Here is a 27,752-nt window from a genome sequence, read left to right as displayed (position 1 = left end):
GAGTCTGTTGCTACTGTAACTCTGCTACAGATACTAGGACAGTGAGTGGCTGTTCTTAGTTAGTAATTCTTTAATTGTTTGGTTTGTTTTATTGACATGTACACACTGAACCAATTATATGTAGCATACACACGTTGAAGATACACCTACTCTATAGTTATTTCTAACATGCCAACCCAACTTTGTTTCCAAATAACTAATGTTTTGGAGAGGATAAAAAACAGAAAATGTGTGTTTATTTACAAATCAGGAAACTAAACCTCAGCTTTTCCTGAAGTCTTGTGATGTATGCACAAATGCCATCATTTAAAAATAAAGTGTAACATGGAGGTTAATATAAGACAAACAGTTCATAACGCAGGTTCACAGCAGTGATTATCATTAGTATTATCATTGTTTGTCAAAGCTGTATAGTGAAACACTATGACATTATTCTGGACTTTGTTACAAACTATGATATAATTTAACTTCCTGGATTTGGCAGACCATGTGAAATGAGTATATAAGGATATTCTTTGTATTTCTGTTTTCATATCACAGCAATAATAATACTTCATTCTCCTCTAAAGTAAACACACACACCAAACTACATAACAACACCCACCAAACCATACCCAACAATGCATAACCACAATCCCCTTTGACATTAACACACAAATCAACCCAGCATTCATCATCACATACAGCCAACTCTGGCTTCATCACCACGTTCATCCTCAGTTGTTGCTAACTACACATACTCACTGAGCTACTATGGTCACTGATCCACATAACTGCACCCACCAGCTAACATCTGCACCCACAACACACACATACACACACCTTCCAACATACAATTTGCAAAAACAGTCAATAATCAAAATGTCCATACACATCAACACAAAATCCATAACCACACTCTACAAACCAGGCAAATTTGGACATAAATCCAGAGCCAAGAAAAGAGCCATTCTTTCAGAGATTAAATATTTGTGTTAAAGGTATTATTCATGTATATTATACAAATCTAAATTAAACTGCTCAAACACACATTCTCAGAACAACTGTCACTGTAGTACCCTGAGTTGTGCCTATTCAGTCCTTTTAGTTTATGAACATAAAAGTACAACATTCACTGTAAACTGTAATTTTTTCCTGTACATTGTGTTGATTTCATACACCCCATTCCACCTCTACACTAATATGTTATTATTTTACTTTACATAATTCAATTAGACAATTTAATAAATGTTTATAGATATTCACCTCTTATTCTGGAGAAGAGAATATACCGTACCTTTAGGGAACACAACTGGACTTGAAATCATCGTTGTACCTTTAGTGACATTAATGTGCCTCTACTGTACCTTTTTTATGACAGTGCAGGAAATTCAATGAAACAGAGCAAAAGAGAATACAGAAGCCTGAGAGGACCAGTTTAAAGATTTTATGTGCTGGTTAACTAGCTTAAACCATGTCTTTACAGATGAAGTATCTATAACCATGCTTCCAGTTGTGATGGTATTCAATATTGTTGTAGAGCTGTTGCTAGGTAGTTTCCAGGGGTGTTGTTAAATGTCCCAATTTGTTGTTAATGTGTTGCAGTTGTTATTATATTCCAGGTGATTGCCCAAATGTTGCTATAGGCAGTGGTTAAGATATACCAAATGGTTGTAGGGCAAGCGTTGGTAGGGCAGTTAATTTGGTATCCAAATTGACTGAAAAGCTGTTGCTAGGTGGTTGCTATGGTATCCAATATCATGGCTAAATGTTACAAAGCAATCCAAGGTTGTTGCTAAAGTTGATTATTAAAGTTATTATGGTATCAGTGGAGGTTGTCAACATATACATAAGATTAAAATGGGATGCCCTTTAGATCCTGTGGTATCTAGTGTTTATGACACAGTGTATCAAGGCGGTTGCTGTGGAATCCATACTTGTTGCCATGGAGTTGCTGGGTGGTTGCTATAAGATACAAGGTGGTTGGTATTGTATCCATCTTGTTTGCTATGGTGTCGCTAATTGGTTATAATTATATCTTTAGCTGTTGTATCTAAACTGGTTGCTAAGGAGTTGCTAACAAGTTGCTATGGTGTTGCTAGTTGCTTGCTGGATGAACACAAATGGCGTCTATACTGACGTGAGCACGAAACAGAAAGGACGCAGAAACAGACACTAGCTGTGTCAGAAACAACACCCAACTAAGTTAATGTTATCCATTTTGTAATTTTCTAAATATTGGACAAGTTAAAGGAAGCTCAGAAAATGGTTGACATTCTAAACAGAGGACGTTAACTGTACCGGGGCAATTCAGACACAGTTTGTTTGTGTAGTGTGAATGAGTGTTTGAGTGAGAAGTGTCCATGTTGACATCACCGCTGGCAGCGAAACTCGACACCTGTTATTTCTTATAGGAGAACGCATATTTGAACTGACCCCTCTGGGCCACCATACATCTGACTGCAAGGAGAGCGCCAAGCACAGAACTCAAGATCGGCGTATATTTAACAACAGTAAAAGTAGGACGACAAAACTTAGACACAAAAGCAGAATTATATTAAGAAGAAAAAGAGAAAAATTAAATAAGTCTTACTCAAACCAATTTATTTATTCTTAAAATAGTTCCTTGGAAAAGCGATTTATAAATGTAATGTATTATTATTATTATTATTATTATTATTATTATTATTATTATTATTAATATTATTATTTTAAATAATAATATGACGGCATCTGACAGGGGATTTAAACGATTAAATCTCACCTGATGATCAGAATCAACGCTCAGTTTCCCCCTCTGCGCATGCGTGAGAGTGTGTGTCCCAGTGGAGTCCAGACTAATGATGCTGTCAGTGGAAGGTCTGGCGTATTTCAGGTCACTCTTTCTGGAGTCAGTGGTTCTACAAACCTCATAATTATACACATGCTGTAAAGTTCCTGTGCCTCCTACGTCTGCGTAAAGCGGGGGATAATATGGAATCACCGGCAGATTGGCCCCGGATTTGTAAAACATCCGCTCCCGTCTCCATCTGTAGCATTTGACGGACAGTATGGCTATGATGGACACGATGAAGAGGAAGGACACCACGGCCAAGGCCAAGACCAGATAGAAAGTCAGGTCGTCGTTGTAGTCCTTGTCGTGCGCAGGGTCCGGGAACTCCGAGAGCACTTCAGGGAAAGTGTCGGCCACCGCCACGTTAATATTGACCGTAGCTGAGCGAGAGGGCTGCCCGTTGTCCTCCACTACAACAGTGAGCTTCTGTTTCACAGCGTCTTTATCGCTCACTTGGCGGACAGTTCTTATTTCTCCATTCTGTGCGCCCACTTCAAACAGCGCCCTGTCTGTGGCCTTCTGCAGTTTATATGAGAGCCAGGCGTTCTGTCCAGAGTCCACATCAACAGCCACCACTTTAGTCACCAGATAGCCCACATCTGCTGAGCGAGGCACCATCTCAGCCAGCACAGAGCCAGCAGTCTGGACCGGGTACAGAACCTGAGGGGCGTTGTCGTTCTGGTCCTGGACCACTATCTTCACACTCACATTGCTACTGAGAGGGGGGCTCCCTCCGTCCTGAGCTCTGACGCGGAAATCAAACTCTTTGCTTTGCTCGTAATCAAAAGAACGAACAGCGAGGATCTCTCCGCTCTCCGCGTGAACTGAAATATAAGCGGACGCCGGAACTCCGTTCACCAGAGCGTCCTCCAGAAAATAGGAAATCCGCGCGTTGTTCCCAGAGTCTTTATCACTCGCTGTCACTGCGAATATAGACGCTCCAGGACTGTTATTCTCCAGCACATAAGCGGTGTAGGACTGACGCTGGAACACAGGGGCGTTGTCGTTGACGTCAGCTATTTTCAGATGCAGTGTTTTATTAGTGGAGAACGGAGGAGAGCCCTCATCAGTAGCTGTGATTGTGATGTTATATTCAGGTGTGCTTTCACGGTCCAGTAGTCGGTCAGTAACTAAGCTGTAGAAATTGGAGGTCGATGGCTGTATTTTAAATGGTAAACTTGGATGAATGGAACATTTCACCTGTCCGTTTTTACCTGAGTCTAAGTCTTTAACATTAAGCATCGCTATCACAGTCTCCGGGGCGGAGTCCTCTGCCAGTGGATTAGAGAATGAAATTACACTCATTACTGGGGCATTGTCGTTAACATCAATCAGTTCAATGGAGACTTTACTGGAGTCTTTTAATCCTCCTTTATCTGTTACTTCGAGATTGAGTTGGAAATGTTTAGTCTTCTCGAAATCTAGGCCACCGTTTACAGTAACGTCGCCGGAGTGAGCATCAATTCTGAACAGCTCCAGCGCCTTTCCAGAGCTTTGAGAAAATGAGTACAGCACATCAGCATTTGCACCTTTGTCTTTATCAGATGCAGTGACCCTGACAACAACAGTACCCTTCGGTGAGTTCTCAGACAATGAAGCCCTATAAACAGGTTCACTGAATACGGGAGCATTATCATTAGCATCCATAACTGTTACATATATTTTTACAGTTCCAGATTTGGGAGGACTGCCTCCATCAAATGCAGCTAAAATTAAATGATGTTCCTCTTTTTCTTCTCGATCAAGAGGAGTTTTTAAAATCATTTCTACATATTTTAGACCATCGCTTCCTGTTACCTCCTTTAATGAAAAATGGTCCGTTGGATTGAGGCTGTATCTCTGCAGCGCATTTAGACCCACGTCAGGATCATGCGCATTATCTAAAGCAAATCGAGCTCCGGGGACGGCGAGCTCTCCAATGTCGATATTAATTTCCTTTCTGTCAAAAACAGGGGCATGGTCATTAATGTCTAATATCTCTACATCAATCCTGTGCAGCTCCATTGGGTTTTCTAGAATGATCTGGAAATGTAGGGAGCATGGAGTGACCTGTGCGCACAGCTCCTCTCTGTCTATCCTCTCTCTCACTACCAGAGTCCCTTTCTCCACATTTAGAGCGATGTACTCACGACTGTCCTCCGTAAAGATCCGCGCTCGACCAGATTTCAGTCTTTTAACATCCAAGCCGAGATCCTGAACGATATTCCCCACAACAGAGCCCTTCTTCATCTCCTCAGGAATAGAGTAACGGACCTGCCCGTGCGCAACGGACACAACAAAGGAGAAGAGAACGAGGAGCTTCATCTGCGTCAGCGACGTCCAGATCCGGGAAGAGGAGCCTCTCCGTCCGGCGTTTAAAGAACAAAGAGAAGTCATCTTCTCAGGACAGAGGTCCACTGCAGAAGATCACACTAATATTTCCATCAACAAACGGGTTCAAAGAGAACAAATGAGCAGCACGCGCCCGAGACCGAGCTCTGAACGAGTCTGTGATTCGGTCCGTTTTCCTCCAATGAAAAAGAGAGTGCGCAGTGGGAGTGATGTCACACTTTGGGGAGGATCGAGGAATAAATGTTTACAGCTTTCACACACACTGACCAACAGCGTCACACAGAGCCCAAAACTGATATTACACCTCACACAGGGGCAAGGATGAAGTGTTCATGAAAAATATCAAAAAACTGTTCAAATATAGAATAAAATGTATTTAAAATTGTTTAATAAATTTTATAAATAAATACAATTTTGCAACAATGTTTATTTCTAGAGAAAAACGAGTTCCTGTTAAAATAAACCATAAATACAACAGCAGGGACCACAGTCATTTATCTGAACATGGACAGTATTTCCTTAAGACTCCTGTGTATAGAATACAAAGCAATAGACTGAATTCATGCTTCAGCACCATGGACAGAGGCTTCATGATCTATGAACTATCAGCAATAAACTGTCCTCTACCGGTTTTGTGAAAACAGGTACATGTTGTATGCATTTATTTTATGTAATGAAATCAACAGTGTTTCCTAAGTTTGCGAGCTGTCAAAACTATTTGTTTGTACAAAATTTAAAATAAAATAGATTCATCATCAATTAACACATGGCCATCTTCTTTTAAACCTTGGGGTATTTGCACGTTATCAACACCAGCAGCAAACCACACTGTCTGGCACAACTTCCTGTGTTCATGTATGTTAACATCACCTGATAACTTCTGAATAGTTCAAAATAAACATTTAAGGCAGTGCAAAGCATCTTCGTTGGACTAAAGACTGTAGATAGTATGTCACCTGTGTGAAAGTGTTGCTGTTAGGTTTTGGGTGTTTCACCCACATTTATCAGTGTGAAGTCTTTCTTCAAGGCTTTAGTCTCTTTTTTAGAAAACTGTTGTGTTGCAGGTTTGGTAGCTGCACCACTTTGGAACTTTTCAAACAGGTGGGACTTTAATGTAAAGTTTTACAGTGTTCCAAAGTGTAGGACCATTACAATAAGAAACCTATTCTTCTTTTTTTCCAGAGATACATTCATTCATTGTCTGTAACTGGCAATTCAGGGTCACAGCATGTCCGGAGCCTACAGGGAATCAGTGGGCGCAAGGTGGGAAACACACCCTGGAGTTGCGCCAGTACCTCGCAGGGCGACACACACTCACTCACACTGGACACTTTTGAGTCATCAGTCCACCTACCAACATGAGTTTTTGGGAAAGAAAGTAGAGCACCCGGAGGAAACCCACGCGGACACGGGGAGAACACACCAAACACCTCACACACAGTCACCCAGAGTGGGGCTCAAACCTACAACCCCAGGACCCAGGAGCTGTGTGAATGTGACACTGACTAGATGCACTTATTATGTTTTGTTATTTGTAGATATAGCACTGAGTAGATGCACTTACTATGTTTTGTTCATTCTAGGTATCAGCACTAGCCCTTGTTCTGGCTGTGTCTGAGCTCAAGGGGACACTGTACTTGAACCTATTTGTACTAGCTAGGATAAACATTCAGTTTGAACACTAAGCACTTTTGTGATTCGCGCTGCATAAGAGTATCTGCTAAATGCAGTAAGTGTAGTGTGAATGTACATTTTGGGATTGTGGTCTATTTTTTCACATGTTTACTGTATCATTAACATCAGAAAGAAAGCCCAGCAACGCCTCTACTTTCTGCGAAGGCTGAAGAAGGTTCATCTCCCACCTCCAATCCCCACCACTTTCTACAGAGGAGTCATCGAGAGCATCATGACCAGCTGCATCACTGTCTGGTTTGGGGACTGCACTGGGGCAGATCGCAAGTCCCTCCAGCGGATCGTGAGGACAGCTGAGAAGATCATCGGTATGTCTCTTCCCTCCATTACAGATATCTACACCACTCGCTGCACCCGCAAAGCACTCAGCATTGTGGGAGATCACGTACACCCTTCACACACTCTCCTCAACCTACTGCCATCTGGAAAAAGGTATCGAAGCATTCAAGCCCTCACATCCAGACTCCGTAACAGCTTCTTCCCACATGCTATCAGACTCCTGAACACCTAGAGACTGAGACTGGACTGAAGCAGCACACACGCACACACACACACACACACACACTTCTTCACGCAAACACTGGTCTGTTGGACTGAAAATGAGTGTACTATTTACACATATCCTGTTTACATCATGGTTACATCCAGCTACTGTTTACAGCACAAATACACTTTAAATTGCAGTGTGTGTATATTTATTATTGATTTTTTTTTACTTTTGGTACCATTCCAGAGACATGAGGAGAACGCCACAGACACTTGTGAACATGGCCATTGTCATCGAGGGAGTGGTGGTAATGGACAGTCTTTGAATTCACCACAGCCTTCACAATGCATTTTAGACTGTTGTATGCACTGAACTTGAAATATCCACGGGGACCAAAATAAACATTTAAGGCAGTGCAAAGCATCATTGTTGGACTAAAGACTATAGATAGTATGTCACCTGTGTGAAAGTGTTGCTGTTAGGTTTTGGGTGTTTCACCCACATTTATCAGTGTGAAGTCTTTCTTCAAGGCTTTAGTCTCTTTTTTAGAAAACTGTTGTGTTGCAGGTTTGGTAGCTGCACCACTTCGGAACCTTTCAAACAGGTGGGACTTTAAGGTAAAGTTTTACAGTGTTCCAAAGTGTAGGACCATCACAATAAGAAACCTATTCTTATTTTTCTTCTGGAGAAACATTCCAGAGATACAAATCCATCTAATTATGTGAAAAAAATACAATAAATAAATAAATAAAAACAAGTTAAATGTGTTGAAAGAGTTGTTTTTCCCCAAAAGCTCTTTGTTGACTTTTCTTTCCTGCTGCTAGTTTTAAGAGAAAACAGCTGTATATTTTTCCCAGACATATATTTTCCTTTGTTGTTCAGTGCGCTGTTATGTACTAAAATAATATAAATGCCTTCTAACAACATGAGAGAGAGACTGACTTATAGCTACACAATTGTTTGTACAGCTTCTATGTACGTAACTCACTCACATGAAACCTATGTACACTAGCCTTCATTAACACCATCAACCACTCAACTGACTAAACCAAAACCAAAAACTCATGACCAAACTCACAGTCCATTACATTCACCACCCCTTTCTTCATAAAGTAAATCCTGCATTTTACAGATGGAGCAAAGCCCATCGTCACACACACAGTCAGCCAATGAGAGACGTCTTATATGAACACAATGTCAGAAACAAGAAAATCAACCTTCCTTAGAGATGAAAAAAAGTGTTGAACATTTACAAATGAGCGTGTCATTGTCACTCCTCACATTATTAATGTAAAAAAGCAGATAGATGTCAATGAAACAGAACAAAGAGTGAAGTCTCTGTTAGAATCTGTATGATCAATGAATGACGACAACCAGCTAAAAGTAAAAAGTGAACTACAGTAACAAACTTAACACATGGAAAAAAAAATTCCACAGTTTGGATGTAAGACGTTACTTTTAATATTCAAATAGAACTTAAAATAACACACACACACACACACATCCATGTGACGCTATGGTAAAACTGTCATGTTGCTGAACAAAAAAGTCAGTAGTGAATATAATAAAAAGTCTTAGCTATTAAGTCTCACCTCAGAATCAATGCTCAGTTTCCCCCTCTGCGCATGCGTGAGAGTGTGTGTCCCAGTGGAGTCCAGACTAATGATGCTGTCAGTGGAAGGTCTGGCGTATTTCAGGTCACTCTTTCTGGAGTCAGTGGTTCTACAAACCTCATAATTATACACATGCTGTAAAGTTCCTGTGCCTCCTACGTCTGCGTAAAGCGGGGGATAATATGGAATCACCGGCAGATTGGCCCCGGATTTGTAAAACATCCGCTCCCGTCTCCATCTGTAGCATTTGACGGACAGTATGGCTATGATGGACACGATGAAGAGGAAGGACACCACGGCCAAGGCCAAGACCAGATAGAAAGTCAGGTCGTCGTTGTAGTCCTTGTCGTGCGCAGAGTCCGGGAACTCCGAGAGCACTTCAGGGAAAGTGTCGGCCACCGCCACGTTAATATTGACTGTAGCTGAGCGAGAGGGCTGCCCGTTGTCCTCCACTACAACAGTGAGCTTCTGTTTCACAGCGTCCTTATCGCTCACTTGGCGGACAGTTCTTATTTCTCCATTCTGTGCGCCCACTTCAAACAGCGCCCTGTCTGTGGCCTTCTGCAGTTTATATGAGAGCCAGGCGTTCTGTCCAGAGTCCACATCAACAGCCACCACTTTAGTCACCAGATAGCCCACATCTGCTGAGCGAGGCACCATCTCAGCCAGCACAGAGCCAGCAGTCTGGACCGGGTACAGAACCTGAGGGGCGTTGTCGTTCTGGTCCTGGACCACTATCTTCACACTCACATTGCTACTGAGAGGGGGGCTCCCTCCGTCCTGAGCTCTGACGCGGAACCGGAAGTCCTTGATCTGCTCGTAGTCAAAGGAGCGCACCGCGTGGACAGCGCCGCTATCTGCACTGACCGATACGTAAGAGGAAACGGACACTCCGTTCACCGACGAGTCCTCCAGCATGTAGGAGACACGCGCGTTCTGCTTCCAGTCTGCGTCTCGGGCTTGGACTGTGAATATGGAGAGGCCCGGAGCGTTATTTTCTGGAATGGAGGCCTCATATGAGCTCCTCTCAAAAACAGGCGCGTTATCATTTACATCTGAGATCTGTAAGGAGAGAGTGACGCTGCTGGAGAGAGACGGAGAGCCTTCATCAGCGCAGACCACACTGATGTTGTACACACTCTCCCTCTCTCGGTCTAAATCACTGGCTGTGACTAAACTGAAGAAATGGTTGGACGTGGATTGTAGAACAAACGGAACATTTTCATCCACGGAACACTGTACTCTACCATTCTCCTGGGAATCACTGTCCTGGACATTTATTATAGCAATGACAGTTCCGATTTTTGCATTTTCAGAAACTTCACTAGATTTTGACATTACATTAATAGAGGGGCTGTTATCATTTGCATCAATGACGTCAATTATTATTTTGCACGTATCGAAATGACCACCGTGGTCTGTGGCGAGCACATCAATCTCATATGATTTTATTTTCTCAAAATCAATGTCTCCAGTTAATTTCAGAATACCCTCTTTAGCGTCAATGGCGAACACATTGTTTTCAGCGCCCACGGTGGTTGAGAGAGTGTAGGATATTATTCCATTTGTGCCCTCATCAGCGTCTACTGCATTAATCGTACTCAGAATCGTGCCTTTGGGATAGTTTTCGGTCACGCTGGATTTATACACAGACTGGGAGCACACTGGAGCATTGTCATTTGCGTCTAACACTGTTATCTGTATCTGCATCGTGCCTGACATCTGCGGACTCCCTCCATCCACAGCCGTCAACAACAACGTAACATGATCCTGTGTTTCTCGGTCTAGAGGCTTCTGAAGCACCATCTCAACATTCTTGCCACCACTGGAGAGACTGTGCAGCTTAAGGACAAAATTCTCCGTGGGTTTTAAAGTATAGCTCTGTAATCCGTTCATACCGACATCTTCATCAACAGCCCGCTCTAGAACAAACCTCGCCCCACTGAGCGCAGATTCACTGATTTCAAATGTCATCTCACTCTTACTGAAGAGCGGGGGGTTGTCGTTTATGTCCGTCACCTCTATCATCACACTGTAAAACTCCATAGGGTTCTCCAGAATGATCTGGAAATGCAGAGCACAAGGCGTTGTCTGTCTGCACAGCGCTTCTCGGTCTATTCTCTCTCTGATGAGCAGCACTCCCCGCTCTTTATTCAGCTCGATGTACTCCGCGCTGTCTCCGGTATAAATACGAGCTTTACCCGCTCTCAGTCTCTTTAAATCTAAGCCCAAATCCTGCGCTATGTTCCCGACTAAAGCTCCTTTCTGCATCTCCTCAGGAATGGAGTAACTGACCTGTCCGCGCGCTGGACTCAGAGAGAGGACACACACAAACAGCAGGACTGTCCGCGCCATTGTTCTCCCCGACATTTCCCTCTGCGACACGAAGTGGAGAATAACTGAGTAATCCACAGAATCGCGAGGGAAATCCACTCTTTCACAATTAAAGCCTTTATGCGGCGAGGTGCTTTGATGATGTCCGCTACAAAGATGAAGAACTGGGTGTTTTTTCTCGGAGCTGATGTCGACCTTCTCCTCTCTGCTCTCCGCTCGGGTCTCTTTCTCTTTCTAACGCACTGAAATCAAGTGGGTGGTTCTGCTGTTTATTTCTACAAAACCTTGACCAACAGCGGCCCTCTGAGCCCAGCAGCCGGAACTACACACAGACAACACCACATCCAAACACTCACGAGCACGTTTAGGAACTCAACGATATAAAAATATACATATGACACAAATGGCCTGAGCGCAGAGGCTGTGGAATTATCAGAATTGTTTAATGAAACAGAAGCGTGAAGATAAGGGCAAAAGAAAATGAAGGACCACTTCAGGACCTTGGACAGAGGAACACACAGGAGACAGATAATATGTGAATGCATTGTTGTGTTGTTTTGTGACACCATTGTTACGCTATTGATGTATAGTTATGGTTTACGTTTTTTAAACCCCTTGGGCTGGGCTTTATGTAATCATTGTGAAGACTTTTATAACCGCTCCGTCTGCCTTTAACCATCATGTTGTCCTCTCCGTCGTTGACACAGATGGAAATACAGATTTCTACACAGATTTTAAACGGTCTAATCGATACTACCCCTACGACAAACAACAACACCAACAACATTGTGTTAACCCATTCTTACCAACAAACCTATGGAATCAGATTTGTGCCCAAAAGAATCTCATAAAAAAATTCATCTCAAACGTAAAACTTCAAACAAAAAACTCATTAGCCAATGGGAATGCACCACTGAGAAGTCCCGCCCACGCGAGAGCTTTGTGCCAAAACTGCTCGCAAAACTCAGGGATCAGGCGCACAAAACTCAGAGAGCTCGCGCACAAAACTCGTGCAGCTGGCGCACAAAACTCAGAGCACGCGCAGAACTCAGAGCTCACGCACTAAAACCATGGAGCACAAAGATCAGAGCTGGAAATTTTGTTTGAAAATTATAAGTTTCACGTTTGAGATGAATTTTTTGTGCGATTCTTTTTGGCACAAATTTGATTCCATACAAACCTAGCAACCCATCAACCAACAAAACACAAACAAATCGATCAAAGATGAGTCTTGTTTTAGGACCAGGATTTTACACTCAGCCTCAGTTTTTACGGGGTCTCGTAGCTGACACCTGCGATAACATTTCGAAGATTATGTCTTTCATATAAATATTTAAGATCATGTTTTTTTCTTATTATTAATTTTCAATTCTTAATGCAGTTAAAAATTAATCTATGAAATTCAGTTTTTTCTAATTCCTCAAATTACATTCAAAATACAAAAATAATAAAATTTCCAAGATTAATTTATAGATAAGTTTTATGTTTTTATAATTATTGTTATTATTATTAGAGTAGCGCCATTAGAATTAATAAAAGAAAGATACAGTTTTTGAGCGTAAAGAAGAAGATACAAGAAATACTTCAAATGTGCCAAAAAAATATATATATATAACATTTTTCCAGAATCTCACTTAAGGATCAGAATCACATGTTGTCCTCACCTTCTTCAACGCATTAAAAACTAACGTGTATACAGATATAATAACTTCTACCTATGAGATATGTGAAAATATAATAATAGCAGTGAAACACTTATTATGATCAAAATCAGCACTGAATAAAATACTGGACCTCAACGATTAAATCTCACCTGATGATCAGAATCAACACTGCTCAGTTTCTCCCTCTGCGCATGCGTGAGAGTGTGTGTCCCAGTGGAGTCCAGACTAATGATGCTGTCAGTGGAAGGTCTGGCGTATTTCAGGTCACTCTTTCTGGAGTCAGTGGTTCTACAAACCTCATAATTATACACATGCTGTAAAGTTCCTGTGCCTCCTACGTCTGCGTAAAGCGGGGGATAATATGGAATCACCGGCAGATTGGCCCCGGATTTGTAAAACATCCGCCCCCGTCTCCATCTGTAGCATTTGACGGACAGTATGGCTATGATGGACACGATGAAGAGGAAGGACACCACGGCCAAGGCCAAGACCAGATAGAAAGTCAGGTCGTCGTTGTAGTCCTTGTCGTGCGCAGGGTCCGGGAACTCCGAGAGCACTTCAGGGAAAGTGTCGGCCACCGCCACGTTAATATTGACCGTAGCTGAGCGAGAGGGCTGCCCGTTGTCCTCCACTACAACAGTGAGCTTCTGTTTCACAGCGTCTTTATCGCTCACTTGGCGGACAGTTCTTATTTCTCCATTCTGTGCGCCCACTTCAAACAGCGCCCTGTCTGTGGCCTTCTGCAGTTTATATGAGAGCCAGGCGTTCTGTCCAGAGTCCACATCAACAGCCACCACTTTAGTCACCAGATAGCCCACATCTGCTGAGCGAGGCACCATCTCAGCCAGCACAGAGCCAGCAGTCTGGACCGGGTACAGAACCTGAGGGGCGTTGTCGTTCTGGTCCTGGACCACTATCTTCACACTCACATTGCTACTGAGAGGGGGGCTCCCTCCGTCCTGAGCTCTGACGCGGAAATCAAACTCTTTGCTCTGCTCGTAATCAAAAGAACGAACAGCGAGGATCTCTCCGCTCTCCGCGTGAACTGAAATATAAGCGGACGCCGGAACTCCGTTCACCAGAGCGTCCTCCAGAAAATAGGAAATCCGCGCGTTGTTCCCAGAGTCTTTATCACTCGCTGTCACTGCGAATATAGACGCTCCAGGACTGTTATTCTCCAGCACATAAGCGGTGTAGGACTGACGCTGGAACACAGGGGCGTTGTCGTTGACGTCAGCTATTTTCAGATGCAGTGTTTTATTAGTGGAGAACGGAGGAGAGCCCTCATCAGTAGCTGTGATTGTGATGTTATATTCAGGTGTGCTTTCACGGTCCAGTAGTCGGTCAGTAACTAAGCTGTAGAAATTGGAGGTCGATGGCTGTATTTTAAATGGTAAACTTGGATGAATGGAACATTTCACCTGTCCGTTTTTACCTGAGTCTAAGTCTTTAACATTAAGCATCGCTATCACAGTCTCCGGGGCGGAGTCCTCTGGGATGGGATTGGAGAAGGAGATCACACTGATAACAGGAGCGTTATCGTTAACGTCACTGATCTCCACCAGCACTTTACTGGTGTCAGTTAGTCCCTGTTTATCTCTAGCTTCGACGTTCAGTTCGTATTGTTTAAATGTTTCATAATCTAACGAGCCAGTTATTTTAATTTCCCCAGTGTTAGAATCAATACTGAACAAATCCAGAGCTTTTAGTGCTGTGCTCTGTGAAAATGAATACGTCACTTCAGCATTGGCTCCTTTATCTCTGTCTGTGGCACTAACTGTCAGCACTACGCTGCTCCGCGGAGTGTTTTCTGCTAAAGACACTCGGTAAACAGGCTGACTGAACACTGGAGGATTATCATTAGCATCAATAACAATGACGGTGATTTGAACTGTTCCAGATTTCTGAGGAGAGCCTCCATCAAACGCTGTGAGGGTTAATTTACGCTCTTCATGTTCCTCTCTGTCTAAAGGCGTTTGTAAAACCATCTCCACGTATTTCGTTCCATCACTGCGAGATAATTCTTTTAATTTAAAATGATCCGTTGGTACAAGGCTGTATCTCTGCAACGCGTTTAAACCCACATCCGGATCATACGCATTATCTAAAGCAAACCGAGCTCCGGATAGAGCCGATTCACTGATTTCAAAATGAATCTCTTTTCTTGTAAAAACAGGGGCATGGTCATTAATGTCTAATATCTCTACATCAATCCTGTGCAGCTCCATTGGGTTTTCTAGAATGATCTGGAAATGTAGGGAGCATGGAGTGACCTGTGCGCACAGCTCCTCTCTGTCTATCCTCTCTCTCACTACCAGAGTCCCTTTCTCCACATTTAGAGCGATGTACTCACGACTGTCCTCCGTAAAGATCCGCGCTCGACCAGATTTCAGTCTTTTAACATCCAAGCCGAGATCCTGAACGATATTCCCCACAACAGAGCCCTTCTTCATCTCCTCAGGAATAGAATAACGGACCTGCCCGTGCGCAACGGACACAACAAAGGAGAAGAGAACGAGGAGCTTCATCTGCGTCAGCGACGTCCAGATCCGGGAAGAGGAGCCTCTCCGTCCGGCGTTTAAAGAACAAAGAGAAGTCATCTTCTCAGGACAGAGGTCCACTGCAGAAGATCACACTAATATTTCCATCAACAAACGGGTTCAAAGAGAACAAATGAGCAGCACGCGCCCGAGACCGAGCTCTGAACGAGTCTGTGATTCGGTCCGTTTTCCTCCAATAAAAAAGAGAGTGCGCAGTGGGAGTGATGTCACACTTTGGGGAGGATCGAGGAATAAATGTTTACAGCTTTCACACACACTGACCAACAGCGTCACACAGAGCCCAAAACTGATATTACACCTCACACAGGATGAAGTGTTCATGAAAAATATTTAAAAACTTTTAAATTCTACAGTAATATGTTCTAAAATGTATTCGAACATATTTGAAAAATAAGCAACATCTTTCAAAAGTATTTATATTTGGAGAAGATATTTCCTGGGAAAATAAATCACTATTAAAACTGTATAAGCCACAGTCATTTATAATATGTTTTAAAGCAGTTCTTGTTAAAGTCTTTGAATGAAATACTCATACAGTAATAGTCTAAATTTGTGGTTCAGAACCATGGACAGAGGCCTCAAGGGTCTATGAACTGTTAGCAACTGTTTTATCTTTGCAGGCTGTCAAGGTTATGTCTTATTTAAAGTAAAATAAACTGTTTATAATGACTAATGCATGATCATATTCAAAGTGCAAGAAACAAAAAAGAAAATATAACTCTGAGTCCAATATGTGCTTATCTTTTAAAATCAGTAGCAACAAAGTAAAGTTACTAAAGAGCTTTCGAGGAATACCAACTATCTCAACACATCTAGGTTCCTGCTAAAGTTAGATCTGCTTTCTACAGAGAACAATAAAACACTCATTAAGTATCCTCATCTTTTAACATGAGGAGACAGAGAGAGAGAGAGAGAGAGATACTTTTGGCTAAAATGTTAGCTTCAATTAGTTCAAAATGCAGCTGTCAGAGTGCTCACTAGAGCTAGAAAATTCAACCGTATCACCCCAGTTCTCTCGTCCCTACACTGACTACCATAACATTTCACATTGACTATAAAATACTCCTCTTAGCTTATAATCTCTAAATGGTTTAGGCCCGCAGGTTCTTACTGAACGTCTCATACCTTATCACCGTCATGTACACTGAGTTCACAGGACGCCCTTTTACTCTTAGTTCCTCGCATTAAGAAAAACACTGCAGGAGGAAGAGCCTTTTCTCACAAAGCTCCTCAACTCTGGAATAGCCTCCGGTTACTGTTCAGGCCTCAGACACACTCTCAGTCTTTAAATCTAGATTAAAAACCTACCTTTTCAAACAAGCTTTTGTTTAATCACTCACTTTCATGTTACTCCTTTTCTATTGGTGTTAGAGCTGGTTTTCATATGATCACTGCTTTGTATTAATCCGGTCATATGACCATAGCTACAGCTCTTTTAGTTAGCTTTCTGGTAACCGCCAACACGCTGTCTGTCGCTGAGTTCTCTTGCCTGACCTGTGGAAGCTTTTTTTGCAGGACAACTTTGCCCCTGCTTTATCATGAACCTACTAACCCCTTTATTTTTATTTTTTTCCCCTTTGTCTGGTTTTCTTTTTCCTGTCTCTCTCATGCTTTGAGACGTCCTGCTCCTGCTGCTCTCCAGGTGTGGTCCTGATTCAGCCCCTGACCCTGTGTGTCCTGTACAAGACCCTGGCCTTGTCTCACCTACAGTATCATGTTGGCCATGGTGTTTTATCTCAAATTAACTCTGCACCTACTTTTACCTCCCACAGATTCACTGACCACCTCCTCCTTCCTCAGACTCATACATCACTAATGTTCTACATTCACATTGCTGTAACCCCTTCATCTGTCATCACTTCACTTTTACTTCTGTTCTGTTCTCTGTTGTGTCTCTGGTGTCGACCCGAGGAGGATGGGTTCCCCGTATGAGTCTTGGTTCCTTCCAAGGTTTCTTCCTCGTGTGCTGAGGGAGGTTTTCCTCACCACTGTTGCCCCTGACTTACTCATAGGAGGCTTGGACCTGGATCTCTGTAAAGCTGCTGTGTGACCGCTTTCTGTTGTGAAATTTGATTGATTGATTGTTTGTTTGTAATGTAGCAAAGTAGTTCTCAGCTCTCACAATGTTTGACCTCTTAGAAACTCAGAAAATAAAGTCAGTCAGTTGCCTGCATAATTTTAAGTTTATTATCTCTACTGAATGTTAATTGCTTGTATCCCAGGCACCAGTCCGTAACAAGACATCACACATTCACTCACCTATGGACACTTTTGCACGGCCAGTCCACTGACCAGTTTCTGGACTTTGGGAGAACACACCAAACTCCTTAAGGCAGTGACCTGATACAGGTCTCGAACCCACAACCCCAGGACTCTGGAGCTGTGTGACAGTGATGCTATCTGTTGTGCCACTGTCCCTCCCACTAATATAAACACATGAATCTGTCCACATTAAAATTCACTAAAAGCTGTGAACCCCAGACTAACCACCAGCTCGGATGAAAATTACTGCACACTGGTTCTATGTCTGTGACTCCAGAGGTCATGCTGAACTAATAACATTTAATACTCATAAAACTCATAATATACAAGTTGAGTTATATCTATCATATGAAGCTATTTTTACTCAAAACCACAAACAGGACTCTGCTAAATCACTTGTTAAATGGAGTGCAGATGTTCGATATATTTTAAGTTTGAATCATTTAGTTCAGTTAATTACTTTGAACATGAGGGCTTACAGTGCCAAAACCACATAACCCCACTCATCAGCTCATAACAGAACCCAAAAACTAATTTAACCAAACCCAGAAATTCACGACCTCAGCCAAAATCTCATATAACTATAATCACCATTTGTCACGTGCGCCACCCCTGGTTTTCTAAAATCAATCTTGCATGTTACAGTTTTGGCAAATAATACACAGTTAGACAGTGAGGATCTTTTAAAACTAGTAATTAAATTCACACACACACACATATCCATATGACCTTATGAGAAAACATTATGTACAATAACATAATGCAGGTTTGCTGTTATAATATCTCACCTGATCATCAGACTCACAGTCCAGTTTCCCCCTCTGCGCATGCGTGAGAGTGTGTGTCCCAGTGGAGTCCAGACTAATGATGCTGTCAGTGGAAGGTCTGGCGTATTTCAGGTCACTCTTTCTGGAGTCAGTGGTTCTACAAACCTCATAATTATACACATGCTGTAAAGTTCCTGTGCCTCCTACGTCTGCGTAAAGCGGGGGATAATATGGAATCACCGGCAGATTGGCCCCGGATTTGTAAAACATCCGCTCCCGTCTCCATCTGTAGCATTTGACGGACAGTATGGCTATGATGGACACGATGAAGAGGAAGGACACCACGGCCAAGGCCAAGACCAGATAAAAAGTCAGGTCGTCGTTGTAGTCCTTGTCGTGCGCAGGGTCCGGGAACTCCGAGAGCACTTCAGGGAAAGTGTCGGCCACCGCCACGTTAATATTGACCGTAGCTGAGCGAGAGGGCTGCCCGTTGTCCTCCACTACAACAGTGAGCTTCTGTTTCACAGCGTCTTTATCGCTCACTTGGCGGACAGTTCTTATTTCTCCATTCTGTGCGCCCACTTCAAACAGCGCCCTGTCTGTGGCCTTCTGCAGTTTATATGAGAGCCAGGCGTTCTGTCCAGAGTCCACATCAACAGCCACCACTTTAGTCACCAGATAGCCCACATCTGCTGAGCGAGGCACCATCTCAGCCAGCACAGAGCCAGCAGTCTGGACCGGGTACAGAACCTGAGGGGCGTTGTCGTTCTGGTCCTGGACCACTATCTTCACACTCACATTGCTACTAAGAGGGGGGCTCCCTCCGTCCTGAGCTCTGACGCGGAACCGGAAGTCCTTGATCTGCTCGTAGTCGAAGGAGCGCACCGCGTGGACAGCGCCGCTATCTGCACTGACCGATACGTAAGAGGAGACGGACACTCCGTTCACCGACGAGTCCTCCAGCATGTAGGAGACACGCGCGTTCTGCTTCCAGTCTGCGTCTCGGGCTTGGACTGTGAATATGGAGAGGCCCGGAGCGTTATTTTCTGGAATGGAGGCCTCATATGAGCTCCTCTCAAAAACAGGCGCGTTATCGTTTACATCTGAGATCTGTAAGGAGAGAGTGACGCTGCTGGAGAGAGACGGAGAGCCTTCATCAGCGCAGACCACACTGATGTTGTACACACTCTCCCTCTCTCGGTCTAATTCACTGGCTGTGACTAAACTGAAGAAACTGGTGGAAGTTGACTGTAATGTGAACGGTACGTAATCGTCTATTGAGCAGTGAACCTTACCATTTTCTCCTGAGTCTGGATCAGCTGCATTGATCATCGCAATGACTGTGCCCAGGGAAGAGTTCTCGGACACCTCCTTTGATTTTGACATGATGTTAATGGCCGGTTTGTTATCATTTGTATCAATGACATCGATAATGACTTTGCAGGAGTCAGAGTGACCTCCCTGGTCTGTGACTTGAACGTCAATCTCATAAGAACTGGCCTTTTCAAAGTCAATGTCGCCTATTAACGTCAATACTCCTTCATCCTTATGGATTTGGAACAGATCTTCATCGACACTGCTCGTTATGGCGTATGTAATTTTTCCGTTGGAGCCCTCGTCTGCATCTGTCGCGGTAACCGTTGCTACAACTGTTCCTTTCGGCGAGTTTTCAGCCACACTGGTTTTAAACACGGACTGAGAACACACGGGCGCGTTGTCATTAGCGTCTAAAACCGTGATCTCTATCTGCATTGTGCCAGACATCTGAGGCTCGCCTCCGTCTACAGCAGTCAGCAGCAGTGTGAAGTGTTTCTGCGTCTCACGGTCTAAAGGCTTCTGTAAAAGCATTTCCACCTTCTTATTCCCTGCTGCCTGGCTCTGTGAACTCAAAACAAAATTATCACTGGGTTTTAACGAGTAGCCCCTCAGTCCGTTCACACCCACGTCCAGATCAAACGCCCTCTCCAGCGTGAATTTCGCACCGGGTTGTAATATCTCGCTTATCTCAAATTTCATTTCAGTGTTTTTAAAAGCGGGCGGGTTATCATTCACATCCGTGACTTCAACAGCAACGCTGTAAAACTCCATAGGGTTCTCCAGAATGATCTGGAAATGCAGAGCACAAGGCGTTGTCTGTCTGCACAGCGCTTCTCGGTCTATTCTCTCTCTGATGAGCAGCACTCCCCGCTCTTTATTCAGCTCGATGCACTCCGCGCTGTCTCCGGTATAAATACGAGCTTTACCCGCTCTCAGTCTCTTTAAATCTAAGCCCAAATCCTGCGCTATGTTCCCGACTAAAGCTCCTTTCTGCATCTCCTCAGGAATGGAGTAACTGACCTGTCCGCGCGCTGGACTCAGAGAGAGGACCCACACAAACAGCAGGACTGTCCGCGCCATTGTTCTCCCCGACATTTCCCTCTGCGACACGATCACAGATCCACTGCTACAGCGAGTCACACCAGAATCCAAACCCACGCCGCGTTCAGATCCAAAAATATCCAGAAACAAACTGTTTTCCGAAAGATCAAGATGGGGATCTAAAAAAACGTAAACCTTTTAAATCAAAATCTATCTCCACATTTCATGATGTGCTTCTTCTTCCAGCGCTCTGAATACTAAATACACACGCTCTCTCTCTCTCTCTCTCTCTCTCTCTCTAAATGAGGGAGGCACAACCAGAGAATCACAGCTTAAGCTCGAAACCTGGACAACAGCGGCACTTTGAGTCCAGAATCATGTATTACACTAAAACGAGAGCTATATGCTTCTTAGCTCCACAATCACTCTCTGCTGTATCAAGCGAAGAGAACATAATGGAATAGGGAACGTAAACAGAAGAGGAGAGGTCTACGTTTTAAATAGAAATTCAAACGTTTGACTGACAGCAGAGAGAGAGAATGATTCAACAAACCAAACAAACCACAAAAGAGCGTGGATCCAGACATTCGCTCGCTGCCACAGTGACAGCAGCAGCACAGTGGAAGGGCTCTGTTTGGCTGTTTCTGCTAAACGTGTCGAGAGAGATCTTAAAACTGTGTCATCTTTATGGAGTTGTTAGTGGTGCTGTGTTGACCATATCATTAGTAATATCCAGTGACAGCTAGAGAAATCACACAGAATGAACAGTAGGTTGCTGCTTCTGCAAATAAAACAGACACAGGTCTAACGTCGTGGTAGGCTTTTTTTATAATGTTTCTTTCTTTTTATGAGACACATGAATCACTATTTCATTATTATTAATGTAGAGTAACTATGTATATGACGCAATTAGTAGACATGCGCACGTGTAGCCTGCCCCCCCCCCCCCCTGTATGTTCACGTGTGCACTCTCTGCGTCTTTACAAGCCGAAACTCTCAGCAATACAGCAGTTTTGTTTTGTTAAATTTGAGTGTTTTCTTGAGCTCGTACTCTCGCCGATCAAGTCTTATAGCCCAACAGTGCGTGGTTTGTCTTTACTCAGCAGAGTGACGGTGAGTGATACCCGAGGTAGCTTGTAAATCCCTGTATTATTAGTGAATGTCATACGGGACAAAGATAAGTTTTTATTCTGTGTAATTTTCATATTCTTGTATCTAATTGTGGTTACTTGGGATTTATTTAATTTTGTACACTGTAAAAAAAAAAATCTTGTAAATTTTACAGTAAAATACTGGCAGCAGAGTTCCCAGCCATTTACCGTATTTTTACAGGAACACTGCTGTATTTACAGCATATTACTGTAATTGAATAATACAATAATTTACTGTAAATACTGCGATTTACAATAGAATACTGTAGCAGTCTTGTTGTAAATTTACAGCAATTTTTTACAGTGTACAAATGTGTTAAACAGTATTAACTCTTGGGTCAGTCTAATATTAAACCACAATTCTGAAAACTTCTGAAAAAAAAAAAAATATATATATATATATATATATATATATATATAGATAGACAGATAGATAAACTTAACTATATTTTAACATATATTTAAAAATTATACTTACTATTTAATTAACATAAATTGTGCCAATAACTTATTTCTGAAGTTACAAACCATGTCACAAAGATTACAAAATTTCAATATGAAGCTGATTTCACACCTGACCATACACTCGATACACCCGGATCAGTGTAGTCTCTCACACCCGCCGCGTGTCAAAACGCCATAAACAGGCTGGCAGTGCATGTGAGGGAGACAGCGCGTGTTTGTAGCCAGACCCTAGTTCACAAGCTTCACAACTCAGTCCAGCACCACGGACAGCGACACAGCAGCACAGATCAAACTCAAAATGCATGAGCAGCTTAAAGAGTGCCATATGGAAAACACGCCACTCAAAACGAACCCAATCACACACACAAACACATATAAACCAATACAACAAACAAAAAACAAAGAGCAGGATGTACTCTCTCAACCCCAGGATCATCAGTGAGCGCTCCAGCTCAAGAAGTGATATTTACTAGCCGTTACTCCATCAGTAAACTACTCCAGGGAATGGCCACAGTGGCAGAGAGAGAGAAGAAGCTACAGGAGGGTCATTCCTCACCACACACATCTGTTTTTACATTTTCTGACTATTTTTTTTTATGTGGATGTGATTACATCACAAATATTAAAGTTTAATGTGAGTATTATTTATTTTAAATGCTTTGCATGTTTTGTCATGTAACACAACCAAAAAATGTTATTTATATTCCATTTCTCAAATTGCTCGTTATATGATATAAGCGAAGAACTTACAAACTCAGCACTTTTGCTTTCTGAAGTTAATTTTCATAGAATAAATTAATAAAAGACCTATTCAGCCTCACCTGAGCACCAGAATCACAGGCCAGTTTCTCCCTCTGCGCATGCGTGAGAGTGTGTGTCCCAGTGGAGTCCAGACTAATGATGCTGTCAGTGGAAGGTCTGGCGTATTTCAGGTCACTCTTTCTGGAGTCAGTGGTTCTACAAACCTCATAATTATACACATGCTGTAAAGTTCCTGTGCCTCCTACGTCTGCGTAAAGCGGGGGATAATATGGAATCACCGGCAGATTGGCCCCGGATTTGTAAAACATCCGCTCCCGTCTCCATCTGTAGCATTTGACGGACAGTATGGCTATGATGGACACGATGAAGAGGAAGGACACCACGGCCAAGGCCAAGACCAGATAGAAAGTCAGGTCGTCGTTGTAGTCCTTGTCGTGCGCAGGGTCCGGGAACTCCGAGAGCACTTCAGGGAAAGTGTCGGCCACCGCCACGTTAATATTGACCGTAGCTGAGCGAGAGGGCTGCCCGTTGTCCTCCACTACAACAGTGAGCTTCTGTTTCACAGCGTCTTTATCGCTCACTTGGCGGACAGTTCTTATTTCTCCATTCTGTGCGCCCACTTCAAACAGCGCCCTGTCTGTGGCCTTCTGCAGTTTATATGAGAGCCAGGCGTTCTGTCCAGAGTCCACATCAACAGCCACCACTTTAGTCACCAGATAGCCCACATCTGCTGAGCGAGGCACCATCTCAGCCAGCACAGAGCCAGCAGTCTGGACCGGGTACAGAACCTGAGGGGCGTTGTCGTTCTGGTCCTGGACCACTATCTTCACACTCACATTGCTACTGAGAGGGGGGCTCCCTCCGTCCTGAGCTCTGACGCGGAAATCAAACTCTTTGCTTTGCTCGTAATCAAAAGAACGAACAGCGAGGATCTCTCCGCTCTCCGCGTGAACTGAAATATAAGCGGACGCCGGAACTCCGTTCACCAGAGCGTCCTCCAGAAAATAGGAAATCCGCGCGTTGTTCCCAGAGTCTTTATCACTCGCTGTCACTGCGAATATAGACGCTCCAGGACTGTTATTCTCCAGCACATAAGCGGTGTAGGACTGACGCTGGAACACAGGGGCGTTGTCGTTGACGTCAGCTATTTTCAGATGCAGTGTTTTATTAGTGGAGAACGGAGGAGAGCCCTCATCAGTAGCTGTGATTGTGATGTTATATTCAGACACTTTCTCTCGGTCTAAAAAGCGCTCTGTGATTAAAGTGTAGAAATTAGCGGAGGAGGGTTGGATCCTGAATGGCAGATTTACATCCACTGCGCATTTGATTTGACCGTTTTTGCCTGAGTCTAAGTCCTTAATGTTCAGCATCGCTATAATAGTCTCAGGAGGCGAGTCTTCTGCAATTGTGTTCGAGAAGGAGATTACGCTTATTACCGGGGCATTGTCGTTTACATCCGTTATTTCAATATTGACTTTACTGGTGTCGGTTAACCCTCCCCTGTCTGTGGCTTCCACATATAATTCATACTTTTTTATTCTCTCAAAATCTAATTTACCAGTCACTGAAATTGTTCCTGTGCTGCTGTTCATATCGAACAGGTCTGATATGCTCTCACTGCTTTGAGAAAATGAATACGTTAGGTCTCCGTTTGTTCCCTGGTCCGCATCCGTAGCGCTAACCGTTAAAACAGCGGAGCCCTTAGCGACATTTTCGGGGATCGAGACCCTATAAACCGCCTCACTGAAAACCGGAGCGTTGTCATTGGCATCGAGAACTATAACGTTTATTTTGATGGTGCCCGTCTTTTGGGGACTGCCTCCATCAAATGCAGTCAGAATCAGACTATGTTCCTCCTGCTTCTCCCTGTCTAAAGGCTTCTGCAAAAGCATCTCAACAAACGTAGTGTCATCAGAAAGAGAAGGGATTTTAAGAATAAAGAAATCACTTGGGTGAAGCTTGTATGTCTGGAGGGAATTCTGCCCCACATCAGGATCTTTAGCGCTATCCAGAGAAAAGCGAGCTCCAGCCAGCGCTGATTCACTGATCTGAAAGTTAATCTCCTTCTTTGTAAAAACAGGGGCATGGTCATTAATGTCTAATATCTCTACATCAATCCTGTGCAGCTCCATTGGGTTTTCTAGAATGATCTGGAAATGTAGGGAGCATGGAGTGACCTGTGCGCACAGCTCCTCTCTGTCTATCCTCTCTCTCACTACCAGAGTCCCTTTCTCCACATTTAGAGCGATGTACTCACGACTGTCCTCCGTAAAGATCCGCGCTCGACCAGATTTCAGTCTTTTAACATCCAAGCCGAGATCCTGAACGATATTCCCCACAACAGAGCCCTTCTTCATCTCCTCAGGAATAGAATAACGGACCTGCCCGTGCGCAACCGACACAACAAAGACACACAGCGCGAGGAACCGCGTCAGCCATGTCGAAGAGGGTTCTAGACTTCGGCTTTCGTGATAACAAAGAGCAGCCATATTCACACAAGGATGGCCTCTCCGTGGGGCTATTTATCACGTCAGGTGAGCGTAGAAAACCAAACAGCGACAATAAAGCCACCGCTCTGAACAATGGCAGAGCGTGCGCGCGCCTAAAGACCCCCTCGAATAAACTGAAATGGTGCAGTGTTCTTCGTGACGTGAAAAACTGGAGGAGCGTCAACACTACACTCTGCACTTATTGACCAACAGCGTCACTTAGAGCACTAACGGAAAATTACAGCTTGTACCAGTCATCCACTGCAATGTTAGAAAAAACTGTGGTGGAATACCATTAATTAATGAACATAACTGTACCTTATTCTATTTTAATCGTATATTTAAAACTGTGTTGAATTCATACGCCTAATTTCCTCTACAGGACCTTTATTATGTTCTTTTATTTTACACAGATCTATAACAAACTTCAAATATTCACCTCTCCTAAGAAAACGTAATGTACCTTTAGGGAACACAGCTGGACTTTAAATCACTCCTGTACCTTTATAGGTACGTTCACAAAAAAAGGCCGGCAGGGGGCGCATTTAGAGTCTGTCTTTCTGTTTCGAAAGCTGTTAAACTTGTCCAGAGCGTGAATAAGAGTATTCTGTTGCCCTTTCCTTTAGAGTTATTTGTTTTCTTGAAACGTATAACTGATATTGTGCGCGGTTATTTTGTGAAGGAATACTCTGGTGAGTTTAGATGGTGCTAGCTAAAGAAATGCTTATGTAGAGATGTGTGGGAATGTTAACGTTTAAAGAGATTCAAAATATTAACGAGCACGTGACGAGACTAAAACCCAGAGCATAAGGTGTATGCAGTATGTGCTGTATATATTTAGAAAAATATTCGTTTCAGTTGTTACCTTGTTGCTATAGCGGGCCTATGAGGGTCTTTGCAGGGATTAGCTTTTTGGCTAAGCGCTAATATACGAATTTAAGGCTTAATGTCTGTCATGTATTACTTTTATTTCGAGTTGGATGTGAGTTAAGTTCAGCAGGAGCCGTGCTGACAACTACAACTCTCTGAGCTGTGCGGGTGACATCAGCGGTAACCCTTTGCATCATGGTGTTCCATTTGTTTCTTAGCTTTCCTCAGTGAACATAGTGTAGTATTGATAACTGTAAACCCCAATGTTCAAAGTAATTAACTGGACTGAGTGATTCTAGCTTAAATTGAGACATTGCACAATTGATTTTGAGTTTGTGAAGCTATTTTTTGTGTGTTTTAAGTAAAAATAACTGTAAATGATTGATTTAACTGAACTTAAATGTCATGAGCATGGCGTCTGAAGTCACAGACATGGGATCGGTGCTGCACTTTTCAGTCGAGATGGTGGATGGTCTGAGGTTCACTGCTTTTAGTGAATTTGGACAGGTTCATTTGTTTATTTCAGTGCGAGTGCAACAGGTAGAATCCAGAGTCAGAGTCAGAGTCCAAGGGCCATGGGTTCGAGACCGGCATCGGGTCACTGCCCTGAAGAGTTTGGTGTGTTCCCCACAGTGCAGAAGCACATGTTGGTAGGTGGACTGGCCGTGCAGGAGTGTCCACATGTGTGAGTGTGTGGTGCCCTGTGATGGACTGCCACCTTGGAACAGACAATGAATTACTTACACTTAAAGGTAGTGTGTATGCATACATCTGACATTTAAGTTCATGAACAGATTGCCTTATTTTTGAGTTCTGCACTTATTCAGATTTACAATGCACCAAAGAAGTGTTCCTAATCTCATGGTTATGAATGGGCTTTCAACATGGGACCGCATAATCACACTGGGGGGATGTAATAGATCTATAAATGCATCCTTCCACATATGCAGCACCTGAAATGAAACAGGTATTCCTGCTAAAACCAAACCCAGAATGCAGTTCTAACGTTCTAAATATGAATGAAGACTCACCCATTGTTGTACTGCAACCCCCTGCCAAACAAAGCAGTCTAGACCCAGGCCTGTTCACACCATGTGTAACTTTACTGACAATAATATAAATGTGCAGTACGTT

At 43.3% G+C, this 27,752-nt stretch overlaps 2 protein-coding genes and 1 pseudogene across 7 annotated transcripts in view; all 3 read right to left on the bottom strand.

Annotated features, from left to right (window-relative positions):
* Nucleotides 1-27,752, bottom strand: part of LOC136695618 (protocadherin gamma-A11-like) — a 104,427-nt gene that overhangs the window by 73,578 nt on the left and 3,097 nt on the right. For 2 of the 6 annotated variants that reach the window (XM_066669791.1, XM_066669802.1), the window contains exon 1: nucleotides 13,083-15,628. The exons of 2 other annotated variants lie outside the window; for them this stretch is intronic. In XM_066669791.1, the coding sequence (XP_066525888.1) occupies nucleotides 13,083-15,533 (2,451 nt within the window). In that variant the 5' untranslated portion in view covers nucleotides 15,534-15,628. Of the gene's footprint in view, nucleotides 1-13,082; nucleotides 15,629-18,544; nucleotides 20,936-23,318; nucleotides 25,798-27,752 lie in introns of those variants that run through there. 2 more of the 6 variants (XM_066669795.1, XM_066669800.1) reach the window with 2 other exon arrangements.
* Nucleotides 2,078-5,375, bottom strand: LOC136694028 (protocadherin gamma-A11 pseudogene; annotated as a pseudogene).
* LOC136694027 (protocadherin gamma-A11-like) lies at nucleotides 8,897-11,478 on the bottom strand. The gene has a single exon (XM_066667364.1). The coding sequence runs from the start codon at nucleotides 11,303-11,305 to the stop codon at nucleotides 8,897-8,899; it is 2,409 nt and encodes an 802-aa protein (XP_066523461.1). The 5' UTR covers nucleotides 11,306-11,478.

Source organism: Hoplias malabaricus, chromosome 4 (assembly GCF_029633855.1).
Source record: "Hoplias malabaricus isolate fHopMal1 chromosome 4, fHopMal1.hap1, whole genome shotgun sequence".
Taxonomy (NCBI): domain Eukaryota; kingdom Metazoa; phylum Chordata; class Actinopteri; order Characiformes; family Erythrinidae; genus Hoplias; species Hoplias malabaricus.
This window is presented reverse-complemented; position numbering and strand designations above follow the sequence as displayed.